The 20267-nt window shown below is 40.9% G+C and overlaps 1 protein-coding gene across 1 annotated transcript in view; it reads left to right on the forward strand.

The window, feature by feature from the left end:
- GALK2 (galactokinase 2) overlaps positions 1 to 20267 on the forward strand; it is a 331206-nt gene that overhangs the window by 47418 nt on the left and 263521 nt on the right. Inside the window, exon 4 of the mRNA XM_075858034.1 lies at positions 2934 to 3024. Coding sequence (XP_075714149.1) covers positions 2934 to 3024 — 91 coding nt within the window. The remainder of the gene's footprint in view (positions 1 to 2933; positions 3025 to 20267) is intronic.

Below are 20267 nucleotides of genomic sequence, written 5' to 3' on the forward strand. Positions count from 1 at the left end.
TTTACAAAGCCTTTTCATGGATAAAACAACTTAATATTAACAGTAAGTAAATTACAAAGTTGATATATATCCGGTATCCTTTTAGATTAGCATAAGTTTTCTTTAAAGTTTAATGTCCATTTAAGTGAAGTAATATTTCATAAAAGGGTAGAACGGTGTAGATCACCATTGATTGGTGGCCAGTGGATCACGATGACTGGTTGCTATTCCCCCTTAAAAATTAGCAGCCGAGCCTGCGCAGGAGCATATGAGTAGGCGATAGGGGAGGGGGACAACATATGTGTGCTGTCACTGCTATGTCGGACATCTTTTGGGCAGTAATTGGCATGGCAGGCATCTGTAAGCTGTCACTGTTATAGGGGGACATCTGTGTCTGATGCTTTTTATTTGGATGTCATCAGTGGTCTATCGCTATTATGTTGGGACATCTATGGGCTGTTGATTTTATATGGGAGACATCCGAGGCTAGCTCAGGCTGTAACTAGAGACATCTTTAGTTGGAGCAGCAGTAAAGGGGGACATCTGAGTGTGGCAACCTGAGAACCTCAGTTATATGCTCTGAGGAGCATTGGAGGGTCAATAATATGGCACTACATAAAACTTTTTTGCTGCGCCCTGCATACTGCCCTATCTGGCAGTTTGTTGGGGCGAACTAAACTTCATTACCCTTCTTTTGCAGGGGGGGGGGCAATTGTTGTTGGTCAATAGATCACATGGCTCCAACTTGACAAAAATAGTTTGGTATCTGGAAACATTTGCCCACCCTATTCTAAGGATTGTTTAGATTTAGACAGCGACTTTCATGAAATAGTCACGCAAATTGTTTGCTTTCACAGCCATTCTTCCCAACACACATATTTTCTAAGACTACTTTATGAATGATGATTATGGTATGTAGATGGAATCACAATCTCTGCAACCTCTAGTTTTGAGCATGGCCTCGCTGCAATGCCACTTTTCATTCAAGACTTCTGTCCATCTCTGATTTCCTATTATTTGGCACATCCTCTTTAGATTCACTTTAGACTGGTAAAGCTTTGCAATCATATGTTCCAATTTGAGGTTCAATTGCAAATGATTAAATGATTGCAATGTATCCATGACTTGTGTTTTTCCTTTATGTTGATAATAGTTGTCTTATTAAATTATTTTCAGCATTTTACAGACCACAGATAGTGTGCATTCTGGTGCCCCAAGGCTAACCCCAGGCATATGGAGGATGAGCTAGTTTATTGCCAATATTATCCTAATCTACAGAGTGCATAAATTCCAGTAATGTTTCAATTTAGTCTCTTGGTTTTCTCTGAACATCTCTTAATAGAGGGAGCTTATTGATTCAATTGGATGAGATAAGTGGAACGCTCAGCTAACGTGGTCCAGATTTCCAGACGGTTTAATATCCAACATTAGCAGCATTGTCATACTGCGCTGATTATGTTAGACCTAGAAATATTTTTATTTTCGAATTAAGACGCACAATGTCAAATTCAGTCCCTTGGATTGATGGAAAAGCAATGTAGAGGACAAGGAATGCAGCAGACTAGTTAAAGATAAAGTCTTATGTATTTAAGTTTAGTTTAATTAAATTTAAGTCTGTAAAAGAGAAATAAACTTTTTAATGCTGTATGCTATTTTTTTTTGCTTTTGTTTTCAACCTTTCCTAAGAGCTGCCATATTAGAGATACATTTTCTTCTTGCATTGCTTGATTAGTGCCGCAGGATGTGTGTGCTTTATGGCTGCTAAAATGAATAGGAGTCAATTGACACAGAAATGTCATAGATTATTACAGCCTCCAGGACGTGATTGAGTACAGCCCCATCCCCCAGAGACCAGAGCGATAAATACCTAACCTTATCTGTGTGTATAATGTATAGTGTAACCATCCTACCTTATATAGGCCTCCAAAAGTACAATTAAACTCTCATTAACTCGCCCACCTTCTAATGATAATGAGATGACTCTGCTCAATCTATATAGCAAAGCTAATATATAAACTACAGAGAATATGAAGCATCAGCATACTGTCTGCTCTAACGGCCAGTGTGAAAACTGCATTATCTTTTTTTTTTTTGTTGTTGTTTTTTTTTACCCGGATAGCCACGTAAAAAGGGAAGGTTTTAATTACTACTGCAGATCACTATGTAGTTTAGGCCTCATTCCCACTTCAGTTTTTTTCGTCAAGGTGCTATCCGTTTTTTTAACGGATAGCACCCTGACACATTCATTTCAATGGGGCCATGCACATTTCCGTTGTTTTAATGGAACCGTGTGGCCGTTCCGTCAAAAATAGGACTGGTCCTACTCCTGTCTGTTTTTGACCGAACAGTCTCGGCCTTTTCATTGATTTGGTCCGTGAAACAACGGACTACACACGGAAGCCATCCGTGTGTGGTCCGTGTTTCACAAATCCGTTACTAATGGCCGAACGACGGCAAATGGAAGTGTTCATGAGGCTTTATACTGTACTTTACTGAAAGGTGCACTGCAGTGTTGACGCTATAGGCACTGTAAATGAGGAATCTTGTTGCCATGTAACTTGGGCATAATAATCAATATTATTCTTTTTAGAGCAAATGACCCTAATTTGGTCTTATAAGGTGTTCCTGAGAACGAACATGTGAGCACAGCAGCTATGCCAGGCTTCCCCCTTTGTAGCATTCATTATCATACATTGTGTGGTTGCTAGGTCTTCCCAATCTTCTCAAGCCATCCTTCATATATTCTGCGCAAGTACAATTTTGTGATAGTTGGAGTTTAATTAGAAAACCATGTTCTATTCTAACCAACATTATGCGTCTAGATTTATAAATGTTTTCTTGCTAGAACAAATGTATTTTTACTAACTGTTATACCCTGTTGTGCCAGCATGTGGCAGCAAAAAACTATGGAATTATACTTTTCCATGAATGTAACATTTTCTTTTCTTTTGTAGGGACTTTTCAACAAGTCTCAATGACATTGAGATTAATAAGACAAAACCTTTGTGGCACAGTTACTTCCTGTGTGGACTGAAAGGAATTCAGGTAAATAATACGATTATAAATGACGTAGTGTCTAATGTAACCACTTGTGTTGAGAGGTCTACGGCTCATATATATATATATATTTTTTTAAGGGACTTTTAATCAGAAATGCTTAGTTATATGCAGGGCCGGCCTTAGGGGTGTGTGACCTGTGCCACTGCACAGAGCGCGTCCAGCAGGTGGAAGGGGGTGTTGCGCTGGCTCTCTTCCCCTGCTTGTCTCGGAAGCGCCCGGGCGACTTTTAGCGGTGACACCATGCATGAGGGCGCCCGTGCCGCCCGCCCCCCGCCAATGGACGGCGGTGCCGCTAGCAGCCGCTGCTACAGCGGTAGCGACGCCACTATAGCAGAGCAGGAAGGTATCTCCCTGCTCTGCCATCTACTAGCGCCACTGTAGCTCACTGAAGGAGCGGAATCCCCGCGTGGTCGGGGATTCCGCTCCTGGACGGAGCGCTTGATGTCTCTGTCCATATATAGACAGTGATATCAGGGGAAACTCCTGAAGCGGAATCCCCGTCCACAGTGTTGCCGACTCTGTGACGGGGGATTCCACTCCAGGAGAACCAGTGACATCACTGTCCATAAATGGACTCGGACGACAGGTGCTTCTCCTGGAGTGAAACCCCCGGTCACAGCGTCGACAACGCTATGGATGGGGATTCCGCTTCAGGAGTTGCCCCTGATGTCACTGTCCATATATGGACAGAGACATAAAGCGGAGCACTCCAGGAGCGGAATCCCCGGCCACAGGGGGATTCCGCTCCTTCAGGGAGCTACAGTGGCTCTATCTACAGGAATAGGGGGGGGGGGGGTGCTATCTACAAGGGGGCTGTGGGCTGTGTGGCACTACCTACCGGGGGGGCTGTGTGGCACTACCTACCGGGGGGGCTGTGTGGCACTACCTACCTGGGGGTCTGTGTGGCACTATCTACAGGGGGGAATCTGTGAGTGGGGGGCTGGTGGTCATTTTACTCTGAGTGGGGGGCTGATAGTCTTCAAGTGGTTTCCACCTCTGAGCTCCAATTGAAATTAATAGGAGGCAGAAAATACCTGCGGCGCCCGTTTGGAGTGCTTTTTTGTCTGCATCTTTTGCATTCACTTCAACGGCTTAAAATAAAAACGCAAAAAAAAAGTCAAACAACGCTGTCCATTCATAATCTGCTTTTAAATTCCTGAAGGAATTTTGAGGCACATTTTTTTGCCTTACAAATAATGCTGTGTGAACATGCGCTAAGAGTGTAGTGCTTGTTTTTAGCCGTTTTCTGTCTTTCTCAAAACAATTTTTGGTAGGGGTGCCCTGAGGAAATTTTATTTTTCCAGTGGTGCCTCGAGTCTGAAAAAGTTGGAAAATTCTGTACTAGGCTACAGGATCACACTGGCCTACGCAAGGATCCCGTCGTGGAGCATCTCAGTTCATCGTGGGAACAGGGCCTTGGTGAGTACAAATTTTTTTGTTTGTTTTGTGGCACGGTCTACAAGGGGGAGGTGGGGGGGGGGCTGTATGGCACGATCTACAAGGAGGAGGTGGGGGATAATGGCACTATCTCTACAGGAAGATTGTATGGCACTATCTACAGGAAGGGGCTGTGTGTGGCAGCCAGGGGAGGGGGCATTATACTGTGTGGGGGCCACTGAGCAGGCATTATACTGTGTAGGGGTACTACAGGGGGCAATATACTGGTGTGGGCACAATTGGTGGTGACATAATACTGTGTGGGCACAATTGGAGGACAAAATACTGTGTCCTTGAAGGGGTTATAATATATTATATTATTAAATATGATTATTATTATACTGTATGTGGGCACTAAAGGTGCATTATACTGTATGGGGGCACTACATAGGGCATTATACTGTGGGGGGCATTATACGCTTTTTATGGGACTTTTTTTATGATGAGGGAGGGGCGCCGAAAGATAATTTCACACGGGGAGCCATTTATCCTATGGCTGGCCCTGGTTATATGAATATGTTCATTAGAGATGATATTGACATACAGACATATTGTATGTATACTAATAACTGTTGTGGACATGGAAGGAGTTAATAGCATAATAGTTAACTTCGTTCTGCAAAGGCATCCTGTTTTTAATAATGAGCAGACCTTCTGCAAGCCCATCTGTGACATGTGCTGGGTAAAGTCATTAAAAGCAATTGTCAGCCATCCTATGGTTCAACAATGCAAATGACATCATGCCTAATAAGAAAATACACTGATTAAATAACTTAAAAACAGAGAGGTAATTTAGAACTTGGGTTCATGCAAATGCACTTCGTTGCAAAAGGAGGTCAAAAGTCCTGTAACGTTCCTTTGATTGGAGAACTTAAGAAAAGATACATTGCTAAAGCCTCCATCACAGTAATGTGAGTTTCTGGCAATGATTTTCCAGGGATATATGATTGATTCGCATTTGCATATGTGCCTTGATGAGAGATTGCCACCACGTTGTAGAGAAGAAATCTTATGTTCAGTGATCGGTCTCATGTCTGTCTACAGTAGGTTAAAGGACCTGTCACGTGCCCAAAACCTGCAGTTGACCGCTCCGTTAGATTGCTGGCGCCTCACAGATTCTGTTCTGTTGTCCGGTATGTATATGAGGCCTTTGACTGTCAAGTGGGCGGTTACCCCTTATCTAGTGACAGGTGTTACCCGCCCACTTGACAGTCAAAGGTCTCATTTGCATATCGGACACCAGAACTAACGGCACCGATATCTCCGCAACGGTGGGGGCTAGAAGAAAAAAATAAAGAGCAACAGAATCTGTGAGGCGCCTGCAATCTAACTGTTGGCTGCAGTTTTTTGGGCAGGTGACAGGTTCTCTTTAAAGTTCTCTTTCTTACAGTTTTGTACTTCCTTGTTCTACCTAAATGCTTAAAGGGGTTGTCCCACCATTAAATATCATATTCATTGTATAGATCAGAAAAATGACTAATGTTTCTCATTAACATGATCAAGTGAAGAGTTATATTTAGTAACATAGCATGGCGCCACCTGGTGTACAAAGTTTATAGCAATGTGCACGTCCACCTAATGAGCGGAGTGCGGGTGGACATGCATGCTCAGTCACTCTCCCCACAGACCGTTCTCTGCACAGTGATCCTCTGTTCACTGCAGAGCAGCCACTGGAAATAGCTTTTTTGCCCTGCATGTCAGGGAAGTGGCAGAGGCTTTTCAATAGAAAGGCAGTATAGCTGAAGAGGGAACTTCTCAGCTTGTTAGGTTTGTAAAACTGTATTGGAAAGTAAGAAGGGACTATATTGTTAGCTGCCAGAGGGGGAAAGAGACTGATTCTGCTCAGAGCCCCCTCCAGAAGCACAGATTAGTAGCAGCACCAAGGAGGGACACAGGCAAGAAAAACAAATATGAGATTATATGTTAGAGACTTTGCAAATTACTTTAAAACGGCTATTTCTGGACTTTTGGTATGAAAATGATTCCAGAAGCAGGGCCTAATAGGAGCACGTAAAAATCACAATATACTGCAATACAAGTATTGCAGTGTATTGTACCAGCGATCAAGCATTCGCTTCTTTAAGTTCATTAGGGGAACTAAAATCCAATGGAAAAAATAGTCAGTTTTTGTAATATACAAAAAAAATATAAAGTTTAACATTTTTGTTAACGTCTGAACCATTTTAATATAACGTTATTTAACCCGCAGGGTGAGCGCCGTAAAAATATATAAAAAGCTTAATTTTTTTTTGGGTCACCTTACCACCCCCCACCCCCCAAAATATGGTGACGTAAACAAAAAATGTTTAACAAATTGTTTTTTTACTTGTAAATTTCGTATTGACTTAATAATATTGGTCTGCAGAATAAAGTTAACATGTCGTTTTTACCACGCGGTGAACTCCGTAAAGACAAAAAAAAATGGAGAATCGTTGCTGTTTTTTCTATTCCACCCCACAAAGATTTTTTTTCTCCGTTTGTTTAGTACATTACATGGTACAGGTAACGGTGCTAATAAAAACTACAACTCTCTCTGCAAAAAGCAAGCCCTCACATGGCTATGTTGACAGAAAAATAAAGAAGTTATGACTTTTGAAAGGCAGGGAGAAAAATACGAAAATGAAAAAACAAAAAAATGGCTGCAACGGCAAGGGGTTAATAGTTGGAAGTGTTGACTTTGTACAGTGTACCTGCTATATGTGAGTAAAATTTTTATTTTAAAATATTATTGAACGTTCTCCGGAGGAAAGTGTGTGGGAAAATTACAGCACAGGATTGTGTAGTGTTAATGTTGGAAGACAGGGTTAAAAAGAGGCTCTGTCACCAGATTTTGCAACCCCTATCTGCTATTGCAGCAGATAGGCGCTGCAATGTAGATTACAGTAACGTTTTTATTTTTAAAAAACGAGCATTTTTGGCCAAGTTATGACCATTTTTGTAGTTATGCAAATGAGGCTTGCAAAAGTCCAAGTGGGTGTGTTTAAAAGTAAAAGTCCAAGTGGGTGTGTATTATGTGCGTACATCGGGGCGTTTTTAATACTTTCACTAGCTGGGCATTCTGATGAGAAGTATCATCCTCTTCTGTTCAGAACGCCCAGCTTCTGACGGTGCAGATCTGTGACGTCACTCACAGGTCCTGCATCGTGACGGCCACATCGGCACCAGAGGCTACAGTTGATTCTGCAGCAGCATCAGCGTTTGCAGGTAAGATCGACTTACCTGCAAACGCTGATGCTGCTGCAGAATCAACTGTAGCCTCTGGTGCCGATGTGGCCGTCACGATGCAGGACCTGTGAGTGACGTCACAGATCTGCACCGTCAGAAGCTGGGCGTTCTGAAGAGAAGAGGATGATACTTCTCATCAGAATGCCCAGCTAGTGAAAGTATTAAAAACGCCCCGATGTACGCACATAATACACACCCACTTGGACTTTTACTTTTAAACACACCCACTTGGACTTTTGCAAGCCTCATTTGCATAACTACAAAAATGGTCATAACTTGGCCAAAAATGCTCGTTTTTTAAAAATAAAAACGTTCCTGTAATCTACATTGCAGCGCCTATCTGCTGCAATAGCAGATAGGGGTTGCAAAATCTGGTGACAGAGCCTCTTTCGAAAGGCATGAACTCTGGCTAATGAGTATCACTATTAGGTTTAGTCTAGTGTACGTGAATGTGTATATTAGACATGGTTTTATGCTATTCATCTGGGCAGGTTATAAGCAAGTTCAGGGTGGCTGTTTGTCACTTTAATTGCTTCTGTCTCTTTGGCTCTTTCTGCATATAACCACACACATTTAGAGTCTGTCTACTACTTATATTGCTGTTCCACACATTCCCTACTGTTAGGCCACTGTTAAGTTAACCATAAGGGCATTTTCACACTTAGATTTATGTATTTCATTGCGGAAAATCCACAGTGTAATACAGTAGCAGCAGTGTGGACGATATTTGAACAGATCTCATCCACACGCTGCGTAAAAAATCTGCCGTAAAAAAACTTTCATAATTTGACCTGTAGTGCTTTTTTTGAATCACTGCTTTTCTGTTGTGAGTTTTCACAGTTTAATTTAATGGGGAGATAAAACCTACAACAAATCACAAAAGTTGCGATTTTTGCAGCGGAAAAGCTGCGATTCCGAACGGAGGGACATGTTGCTATGACTACGGCCCAGGGTAAGTACAAGGTTTTTGGTTTTTTTCATTTTTACCGCTGTTTTCTGCAGCGGACACAAATTAGTGCGATTTTTCAGCCAGGATTTTCTTTGGGTTCCAGGGCTGGTGCACTGTGTACTTTTACGCAGTATATATACCCTGTGTAAGCATGTCCCTAAAAGATTGGATTGCCATACATCAGTAAGGCTACATTCACACGACAAGACTCTGCCCTAAGACTCTGCTTGGGCAAACAAGAAGGGGTGAGAGCTGGGCACAATCTAGCAGCAATATATTGTGTGTCAAGTACAAGGATAAGAGAGATGTCCTTGTATTGACGACAATACATGGCCACACCAGTGCCCATGTACCTGTACGAGGTAACAGTACAGAGACCCCCCAAGCCAGACTGTATCTTGGACTACAATAGGTACGTGGGAGGGGTGGACTTGTCACATCAAGTCCTGAAACCCTACAATGCCATGCGGAAATTGAGGGTGTGGTATAAGAAGCTGGCCGTGCATATCATACAGATGGCATTGTACAATGCGTACGTGCTACGGTGATGTGCAGGCCAGACGGGAACTTTCCTGGAATTTTAAGAGGTGGTTATCAGGAACCTAATCTTTAGGGACAAAGAAGGAGGGCCACACGCATCGTACCAGGGTACCACTTTCCAGGAGAATTTCCCCAAACTGGCAAGAAGGGAAAAAGTCAAAAGAGGTGCAAAGTCTGCTATAAGAGGGGGGATAAGGAAGGACACAATATATCAATGCGACACGTGTCCCGAAAAACCAGGTCTCCGTATGAAAGTGTTTTAAAATTTATCATACATCCCTTGATTTTCAATCGCCCCCTGTTTTACTTACCCTGATGCGCTGCGCACAGCTTATCCCCCTCATATTTCCCTTCTGAGCCCTGCTGTGTGCCCAGGCAGCTGTTAATAGCCACATGTAGGGTATTGCCGTACCCGGGAGAACCCACATTACAGTTTATGGGGTGTATATCTCCGGTGGCGCATGCTGGGCACAATATATCGGACACTGAGATGGCATTTATGTATCGAAAATTGCAAATCTCACTTTGCACCATCTGTTGCGCATTATCTTTTACACAATACCTGTGGGGTCAAAATGCTCACTACACCTCTAGACGAATGCCTTTAAGGGGTGTAGTTTTTAAAACGGGGTCACTTCTCGGGGGTTTCAACTGTACTGGTACCTCAGGGGCTTCTGTATACATGACTTAGCACCAGAAAAGCTCCAGTAGGCCAAATGGTGGTCCTTTCCTTCTGAGCCCTCCCATGGGCCCAAACGGCAGTTTATCGCCACAAATGGGGTATTTCCGCACTCAGGACAATTTGGGCAACAAAATGGGGTATTTTATTCCTTGTGAAAATAAGAAATTTTGAGGCAAAACTACATCTTATTTGAAAAAATTACATTTTTTTTTAATTCACAGCCCAATTCAAATAAATTCTGTGAAAAAACTGTGTGGGGTCTAAATGGTCACAACACCCATAAAGGAATTCCTTGAGGGGTGTAGTTTCCAAAATGCGGTTACTTCTGGTGGGTTTCCATTGCTTTGATACCTCTGGGGCTTTGCAAATGCGACATGGCACCCGAAAACCAATCCAGCAAAATCTGGACTCCAAAGAACCCATAGCGCTCCTTTCCTTCTGAGCCCTCCCATTGGCCCAAACGGCAGTTTATCACCACAAATTGGGTATTCCCGCACTCAGGACAAATTGTGCAACAAAATGGGGTATTTTATTCCTTGTGAAAATAAGACATTTAGAGGCAAAACTACATCTTATTTGAAAAAATTAAATTTTTTTTAAATTCACAGCCCAATTCAAATAAATTCTGTGAAAAAATGGTAACAACAACCATAAATTAATTTCTTGAGGGGTGTAGTTTCCAAAATGGAGTCACTTTTGGGGGATTCCTACTGTTTTCGCACCTCAACACCTCTTCAAACCTGGCATGCTGCCTAAAATACATTCTAATAAAAAAGAGGCCTCAAAATGCACTAGGTGCTTCTTCACTTCTGGGGCTTGTGTTTTAGTCCACGAGCACACTAGAGCCACACGTGGGACATTTCTAAAAACTACAGAATCTGCACAATACATATTTAGTAGTGTTTCTCTGGTAAAATTCTTCTGTGTTACAGAAAAATAATAGAATAAAATTGAAATTCAGCAAAAAAAATTTTGCTTTAATTCCTGTGAAATGCCTAAAGGGTTAAAAAAAACTTTCTAAATGCTGTTTTGAACACTTTGAGGGGGTCTAGTTTTTAAAATGGGGTGTTTTATGGGGGTTTCTAATACATAGCCCCCTCAAAGCCACTTCAGAACTGAACAGGTACCTTAAAAAAAAGGCTTTTGAAATTTTCTTAAAAATATGAGAAATTGATGTTTATGTTCTAAGCCTTCTAACGTCCAAGAAAAATAAAAGAATGTTCAAAAAACTATGCCAATCTAAAGTAGACTTATGGGAAATGTGAACTAGTCACAATTTTGGGTGTTATAACCATCTGTTTTACAAGCAGATGCATTTAAATTCAGAAAAATTTTATTTTTTTCTAAATTTTCTAAACTTTGCAATTTTTCACAAATAAACACTGAATATATCGACCAAATTTTACCACGAACATGAAGCCCAATGTCTCACGAGACAACAATCTCAGAATCGCTTGGATAGGTTTAAGCATTCCGAAGTTATTACGACATAAACTGAAATATGTCAGATTTGAAAAATGGGCTCTGAGCCTTAAAGGCATGGTGTTGCCCGAAAAACATGTTTTTTTTTTTTTTATTAAACATTTAGTGTGTGGGTGATTAAACATTGTTCAAATTTTTTTTATTTTTTTCACGAGTCAGGAAATATTATAAATTATTTCTAATTTATAATACTACCCATTTTTGGTCACTAGATGGAGCTATTTCCCAAAATTGCAGCATTGCAACATTGGGTTAAAAGCTCTCGCTCTAGTGAGCTCTCAGCATCCCCCCCTCCTTTATCCTGGCTAGTGCCGGGATAAACGAGGGGTTTGAACGGTGTAACCTCCTACACTGTGTGTCGCCATTTTTTGAGCTAACACACAGCGTAGTAGGTTTACATACAGTAGTAAACACGAACATACAATGAAATCTCTTACCTGCTCCTGCCGCCGCGGCTCCCTCCGGCCCGTCCGCTCTGTTTGCTGCCGCTGGTCCAAGTGCACAAATCCGGAAGCCGCGACCGGAAGTAGTAATATTACTGTCCGGCCGCGACTTCCGGTCCACAGGAAAATGGCGCCGGACGGCGCCAATTTCGAATTGGACTGTGTGGGAGCGGCGCATGCGCAGTTCCCACACAGACGCCGTACACGGAAGTCAATGGGACGGGAGCCGTTCGCAGTCCCTATGGGACTGTGGCTGCCGTATTCCATGTCTGTATGTGTCGTTAATCGACACAGACAGAAATGGAACAAAAAATGGCAGCCCCCATAGGGAAGAAAAAGTGTAAAAATAAGAAAAAGTAAAACACAAACACACAAATGAATATAAACGTTTTTAATAAAGCACTAACATCTTTAACATATAAAAAAATAATTTGTGATGACACTGTTCCTTTAAGGTCCAAACTAGGCTGTGTCCTTAAGTGGTTAATTTGTGAAAAACACTAAAATGTAGTGAAAAATTGCAAAAATTAGCATTTTTCTCAATTTAAATGTATCTGCTTGTAATTTAGGCAGTTATACCACACAGTATTGTTGGTAATTAACATCTCTCTAAGTCTTTTAGATTGGCATAGTTTTTTGAACATCCTTTTTATTTTTCTGGGACGTTACAAGGCTTAGAACTTTAGAAAATTTGAAAAGGCTATTTTTTTAGGGACCAGTTCAGTTGTGAAGTGGCTTTTAGGGCCTTATATATTAGAAACCCCCAATAAGTCACCCCATTTTAAAACCCCCCCCCCAATAAGTCACCCCTCAAAGTATTCAAAACAGCATTTAGAACATTTCTTAACCCTTCAGACATTTCACAGGAATTAAACCAAAGTAGAGGTGAAATTTACAAATTTCATATTTTTTTTTGCACAAATTCATGTTTAATCTATTTTTTTGTAACACAAAGTTTTACCAAAGCAATGCAACTTAAAATGTATTGCCCAGGTTCTGTAGTTTTAAGAAATATCCCACATGTGGCTTTAATGTGCTACTGGACTGAAGCACTGGCCTCAGAAGCAAAGGTTTAGCTAATTTTTTCTCATTTCCACAAGGACTAAAGGTGAAAAAGCTCCACAACATTTGTAAAGTAATTTCTCCCGAGTAAAACAATATCCAACATGTGGTCATAAATGGCTGTTTGGACACACGGCAGGGCTTAGAAGGGAAAGAGCGCCATTTAGCTTTTGGAGCTCAAATTTAGCAGGAATGGTTTGCGGAGGCCATGTCGCATCTGAGAAGTGACCCCATTTTGGAAACTACACCCCTCAAGGCATTTATTAAGGGGTGTAGTTAGCATTTTCACCCCACAGGTCTTTTCCATAAATGAAGGCGATGCAGATGGTGCAAAGTAAAAATGTTAATTTTTCCCCAAGTATGCCATTTCAGTGGCAAATATATCATGCCCAGCTTATGCCACTGGAGACACACACCCAAAAAATTGTTTAAAGGGTTCTCCCGGGTATGGCGGCGCCATGTATGTGGAAGTAAACTGCTGTTTAGGCACACTAGGGCTCAGAAGGGAGGGAGCGCCTTTTGGCTTTTGAAGTGTGGATTTTGCTTGGCAGTAGTTTTGTTTGGAGTTTTACTGGTATTTCAGTTTATAATGTGGGGGCATGTAAGCCGGGCAGAGTACATCAGGGGCATAGTCAGGTGGTATAATAATGGGGTAAAATAATCTATAGTTGTGTGTTACGCTGTGACACAATCCTTTCTGCACAGGCCAGTGTCACACTGATAAATGTCCTTTCTTATCCCTCTTTTGGTCCACACTCCGCACCTTTGCAGTTTGGGGAATGTTGCTGGGAAAGTGTTGTCCTGGTATAATCCTGACTTATTGGAGCCCTAACTAATTTGATTTTCTGATAGACTTAGTGGTATGAGGGCTGTTGTTTTGCGGGATGAGCTTTAGTTATTATTGGTACCATTTTGGAGTACATGCGACTTTTTGATCACTTTTTATCCTATTTTTTGGGCGTCAAGGTGACCAAAAAACAGCAATTCTGGCATCATTTTTTTCGTTTTTTTTATATAGCGTTCACCATGCATTATAAACTACATGTCAACTTTATTCTGTGGGTCAGTACGATTCCAGCGATACCTAATTTATAGCACATTTTTATGTTTTACAACTTTTTGTACAATAAGATTACTTTTGTAAAAAGAATTTATTTTTTCTGTCGCCATGTTGAACCATTACTTTTTACGTTTTTTCGTTGACTGAGCTGTATAAGAGCTTGTTTTTTGCGAAACGAGTTATAGTTTTTATAGGTACCATTTTTGGATACATGCGACTTTTTGATCACTTTTTATTTCAATTTTTGTAGGGCAAAGTGACCAAAAAACACAAATTCTGGAATTGTTTTTTTACGTTTTTTTTTTTTACGCCGTGGAATAAATAACATAATTTGTTTATAGTTTATGCCGATACCAAATATGTATGGTTTATTAATTTTTTTTCAATACTAAAGGACTTGATAAGGGAAAAAGTGTGATTGTGTTTTATTTTATTACTTGAAACTTATTATATTTTTTACAACTTTTGTTTTTTCACTTTTTTTACACTTTTTTTTTACACTTTTTTCTTTAGTCCCACTAGTGGACTTGAAGGTCCAACTGTCAGATTTATTTTTCCAATACATTGTACTACCTATGTAGTGCAATGTATTAGATCTGTCAGTTATTCACTGACAGCAAGCCGATTAAGCTTCGCATCTGGGCTGACATCCACTGCTGATGACGCCGGCTCATCTCCTGAGCCGACGGCTACGGAAGGCTTTCAGGCCCCGCCTCCGGGTGGGGACTGAAAGATTTTCCGTATTAGGCAGACCGGGAGGCCACTATTAGGCCTCTGGTTGCCATTGCAGGGTGTCAGCTGTAAGATACAGCTGACATCCGGGGATAATGGCACCGACTCAGCTTCTGAGCCGGTGCCATCCATTTGTCGTAAGTATACAACAAGCACTGGCTTTCCTTGACGTATACTTACGACAAATGTCGGGAAGGGGTTAAAGGCTATGTAAACTTTTGAAGGCAATTTTCTTTTTAATTAATGTTTTATTTTATTTTACACCACTTTTAATTCGGTTTTTTATAAAAAAAAAAAAAAAATGTTTAATTGTTAAGATATGCATCCTGTAGACATAGACTCTGTATCTTGTATCAAACCCAAATCTGTCAGGTCTGCGGGACTGACGGCTTCGTTGAACGCTGGTCCTTCATGTCTCTGACACGCAGGATCCAGATGTGATCTATCACATCTAAGTGCATGAATTTAGATGTGTTCAATAAGCCGTCGGTCCTGCTGACCTGACTAATTTGGCTCTGACGGCAAGATACAGCTTCTATGTATGCAGGACACATGGAAGCTGTATTTCAAAAATAAATTTTTGTTTTTTAAAAAAAGTTGTTCAAAATTAAATAAAATGTTTTTCTTTTCTTTTTGATTTTATTTTATGTGTTTTTTTTTTTTTTAATTGCCTTCAAAAGTTTGCATAGCCTTTAAGGCCAAAAATATCTAGCTCTTCAAGAGGATAAAATTTGAAAAAATAAAAAAAACAACAAAAAGGAAACCTTCACATACTGCAGAATATTAGCTATATAATTGTAAAATGCAAAAGCTAGACTACAGCATCCTGATGACAGATGCTTTTTAAAGCCTAAATGGATAAGCTAATCTTTCCTTCATCCGTTTCTCTCAGTACACATATAACACTTAAAATCTTCCTTCTATCTGGACATTTCCTATGCAATCTTTTCATGTTTTCTGTTTCCTGGATATCGTAGTGCTGCAATGTAATATTAGAGTTGAACATCTAATTCCCACTTTGATATATATAGCTACCAGTAGGGAGGTGGTAGTCCTCCAGACAGGACGATAAGTGGTAGTTAGGAAGCACAAACTATAATGGCATTCAGAATACACTAAGAAGAGTTTCTTGCGCAAGCAGAGAAAGTAGCATTGAATAACGTTGCAGAATCTGTTATATAAACTGTATATGTTGGCAGTTCCTACAGTGGTGTCAGGCATCAAAGGCAGTAGGTATTTGCATTGTGAGTCCTCTGGTAATCTTGCATGTGGGGGCGCAATGGGGCAAATAGATTATTCCTGGTTTAAAGAGAATCTGTCGGATCTTTATGCTGCCCTGCTTAAAGGAGCACTCCCACAAAATGTTTTATTCTCTGGCCCATTAGAGGCACATTCTGTAAATTGTGGTGGAGGTAATCTTCTACTGGTGGCTGTAAATGTGAATTATTCACTCCCTTCTGGTCCTCAGCCGTGTCATGTGACCAGCAATAGGACTCTCCAACTGCTACAGCGTCTCGTGTGGATTGGAAGTCAGTTTCTCTATTCCTTACTATCACAGCCTCGATGTGAGTCTTATAGGAATGATTGTCAATAGCGACCACTGCACGTTCCAACGGCCCCCTGCGACACGACCGAGGGTGCATGGCATCTTGGAGGCCTGATGAAGGTCCGCCATCTTTGTACTCCCATGAAACTGCTTCATAGGAGACTGTCAGTATCACGATATACTGCAATACTTTAGTATCGCTGCAATACCAGCGATTGCTGGTTCAAGTCGCCTAGTGGGACATGTAAAAAAAACAGTCAGTTTTTTTTTTTCATAAATAAAATAAAAATAATTGATTAGAAGTTAAGAAATAAACCCTTTTCCCATTTTCCCTAAAACACCATGTAAAAAAAAAGTAACATAACTGGTATCAATGCGTCCGTAAAAGTCTGAACTATTACAATATATCAGTATTTAGTGCGCACGGTGGATGCAGTAAAAAAATTAAAACCGTCAATCGCTGTTTTTTGGTCACACAAAAAATGAAATAAAATATGATCAAAAATTCTCATGTAGCCCAAAATGGTACCAATAGAAACTACAACTCGCCCCACAAAAAATAAGCTCTCCCACTGTTCAATTGAGGGAAAAATAGTTATGGCTCTCAGAATATTGCGACAAAACTCAAATTTTATTTTTAAGAATCAGTTTTTTCCTTGTAAAAGTAGTAAAATCTAAGAAAAACTATGTAAATTTGGTATCGCTGTAATCGTATTGACCCGCAGAATAAAGTTAATATGCAGTTTTTACTGCACGGTGAACGCCATAACAACAAAACCACCAAAAATATTGAGCAATCAAGTTTTTTTTCCTATTCCATCCTACATTTTTTTTCCAGTTTCCCACTACATTATATGGTACAATAAATGGTGCCGTGAAAATCTATAACTATATCTATAACCGCAAAAATCAATCCTCATACGGCAATATTGATTGAAAAATAAAAAAGTTATAGCTTTTGGAATGTGGGGAGGAAAAAACAAAAGTGAAAATCTGAAAAATGGCTGCTGTGGGAAGGGGTAAAGGGCAACATAAATTTAGTTTTCGGCAGGATATCGCTTTTTCGATATTTGCTGTAGAGAGCTTACATCCTATATTTGAGGCACTTGTCCCGTCTGCAGGCTTGAGTCCAATAATTTGCAAGCTAAATCCTCCCCCAGCCACTGATTGACACATTTCTCCCTATTAGGCCCCATGCACACGACCGTAAAAAAAAACTCTGTAATTGCGGTCTGCAATTACGGACCCGTCCAGTTCTATTGGCCGCGGACACCTTTCCGTAGCGGTACGGATAGGTGTCCGTGCCGTAGAACCGTGCCGGGAAATATGGAGCATGTCCTACTTTTTTGATTTTACGGGCCGTGCTCCCATACTTTGTATGGGAGCACGGCATGAAAATACGGCCCGTGGGTGTCGGCGGCCGGCCGTGCCCGCGGGCCATGATTATGGGCACGGCCATGTGCATGAGGCCTTACTCTGCATAGAGAAATGTGCTAATCAGCAGCTGGAGAGTGGGTAGGGAAAGTGTGCATATGATTGGACTCAAGCCGGCAGCACTAGACGTGCACCGCGAGTTTCACATGTTACTTTTTTTAAACTGCGGCAAGTTACGGAACAAGTGATAGACCACTGAAATCGGGCATGTGTGTCACAACTTTTTGCTGCCCTGTCTGGTGCATTTTTAGCCATTTCCATTTCCGCTAAGCATTACCCCCTTTTCTGAACCCTTTTTAAAATGGTCTAGTGAGGCGCAAAAAAGTGTTTGAAAACCCATAATTAATCTGGTGCAGGGCATGTACGCCAGTTGTCATCTGTGCAAATTGAGGCAGAATTCTACCACATTTAGCTTAGTGAATCTACCCAATTCTGTGAATTTTGCCTTATTGAATACTTATTGTCTCAGTGTATCCTCTTTTTTGCTATAAATGCATTTACAATCAAGTAACTGAATACGGTCATTGCTTTTATTTCATTATGACTGTAAAATATATTTTTGCCGTTAATTTAAAGGCGTTTTCTGAGATATATATTTATTTAGCCATCTTATTCTTGAAGAATAAGAGGACTTTTGAATTATATGTATTAATAAAAAAAAATCCACTGCCTCCCTTTAGAGTCCTCAGAATTGAATAATCTCCATATTCGTATGCACCACGGCTGCAGTACGGACACCCTTTCTGTGCAATGTACGGGCATCCTCTACATTGCACAGACTAGTAGGGGTGGTAGGTATGTGCTTGTGTGTTGCTAAGAGAAGACATTTTTTGTAAGCCATGTTACTATGACATTATGTGAGACGTTCGGCCCATGCATGGTGGAACATGCTGTATATTTTGCAGTTAGTAAATAACCCCAATGTACTTATAAAAGCAGTATCTGAAAAGTTAATAGTGAAAAAAGTTTGTTTTATTTCTATTTGTGTTGAAACTGTATTGTGGCTCTGAATCTCTACAATTAAGCCTAATAAAAAATAACCCCAAACCAAACTAAAAAGCTGCAGAGCAAGCATGGTTGCCTCTTTAACACAAACACGGCTTAAGGGGATCAGCTGTTGTATACTGGATACTGAGGTTTTAAGATAACACAAATGAAGCAGGTGGGGTCTATCCCACAATGTTTGAGATATCCGGGACAGTGGAAATATACTCTCAAGCCAAGGCATGGCATTAACATAAGCTGTAACATTAGACCTCTTTCTGAAAATAGCACGGAACTCCAAATGGCATTCTAGTAACGGCTGTAGAATATAGATTAACAGATAGATGCTGGAACAAACGTGTGATGGTGCTTAGTACAGGAGAGTTATAGTACTGCATCTAAGATAGTAAAAAACACAAACTCCCTTGTTATCTGACCAGGTCATTATTTTTTTTTTAGCACTTTTAAAGCATGTTGCGCATAACTGTATGGCTTAGTTCACACAGGGCAGATACGTTGCGTAAAGTTACACTGCGTATCCGCAGGGAATTTTGGCCGAAAAACCGCACCAAATTTCGGTGCAGTTTTTCGGCCAGAAAGCCCGCTGCGGAAACTGCATGTTAAAAAGAAAAACCAAACAAACACATACTTACCCTTTGACGTCCTGCAGACCGGCCTCCTTGGATGACGTCATATGCCATGTGACTGCTGCAGTCTGTGATTGGATGCAGCAGTTACATGGGATGAAACGTCATCCTAGGAGGCCGGCCTGGATGAAGAAGCACAGAATTCTGGGTAAGTATAAGATTTTTATTCCGAGTTTTTTTTTGCGGCAGAATTGCAGCTTTTCCGCCACAAAATAACACTATTTCTATTTGTTGCGGGTTTTACCTCTTCATTGAATGCAATAAGGAAAACCTGCAACACAAAAGCAGCGATTACACAAATACACTTGACATGCTGATTAAAAAAAACTTATTGCAGGTGAATTTCTGAGTGGTTGGTTGAAATCTCATCCACTCTGCTGCTACTGTATGATGCTGTGGATTTTCAGCAACTAAATACGTTGCTGAAAATCCGCAGTGTTTTTGCAACCTGTGAACTCGGTCTATTAGCGGTCCGTTTCTCATGGAGTCGACAAGCATAGAACCCTACTGCATTTTCACGGGGAGGCACACATCGATTTTTGTTACAGAAAAGTCATGTGGAATACTCCTACATGTCAGATTACAGAGCAAGGCTTCTAGGAGAGAAAACTGTGTTTCATGGAGGTGCAGTAAGGCGCCATACCAAAGTCTATGAGAAAAAAAAAAAGCTACAAAGTCTTGAGGAGAAAAAAGGGGCACAATGTAGTTGGTTTTAAAAGACTACAGCTTACCCAAAAAACTTGCAGCGTTTTAACCACATGGTATGAACCAGAGTTTTCAAAATCTTTACCATTTGTACTATACTGTAACATCGGAAGTACCACAGCGAATAAACAGCAAGATGGCGCACGTTAAACCAGTAAGCAGAAGCTCCAATGTGCGCCTAGCTGAAGTGTACTGAATCCACTCAGCAGCTCCGTGCTGGCGCCTCCGTATGAGCACAAGGAGGGAAAATTTGAAAGATATAACATACGGCCTATCCCACTGCAACTACAGAAATATTTG

Source organism: Rhinoderma darwinii, chromosome 3 (genome assembly GCF_050947455.1).
Source record: "Rhinoderma darwinii isolate aRhiDar2 chromosome 3, aRhiDar2.hap1, whole genome shotgun sequence".
Classification (NCBI taxonomy): Eukaryota; Metazoa; Chordata; class Amphibia; order Anura; family Rhinodermatidae; genus Rhinoderma; species Rhinoderma darwinii.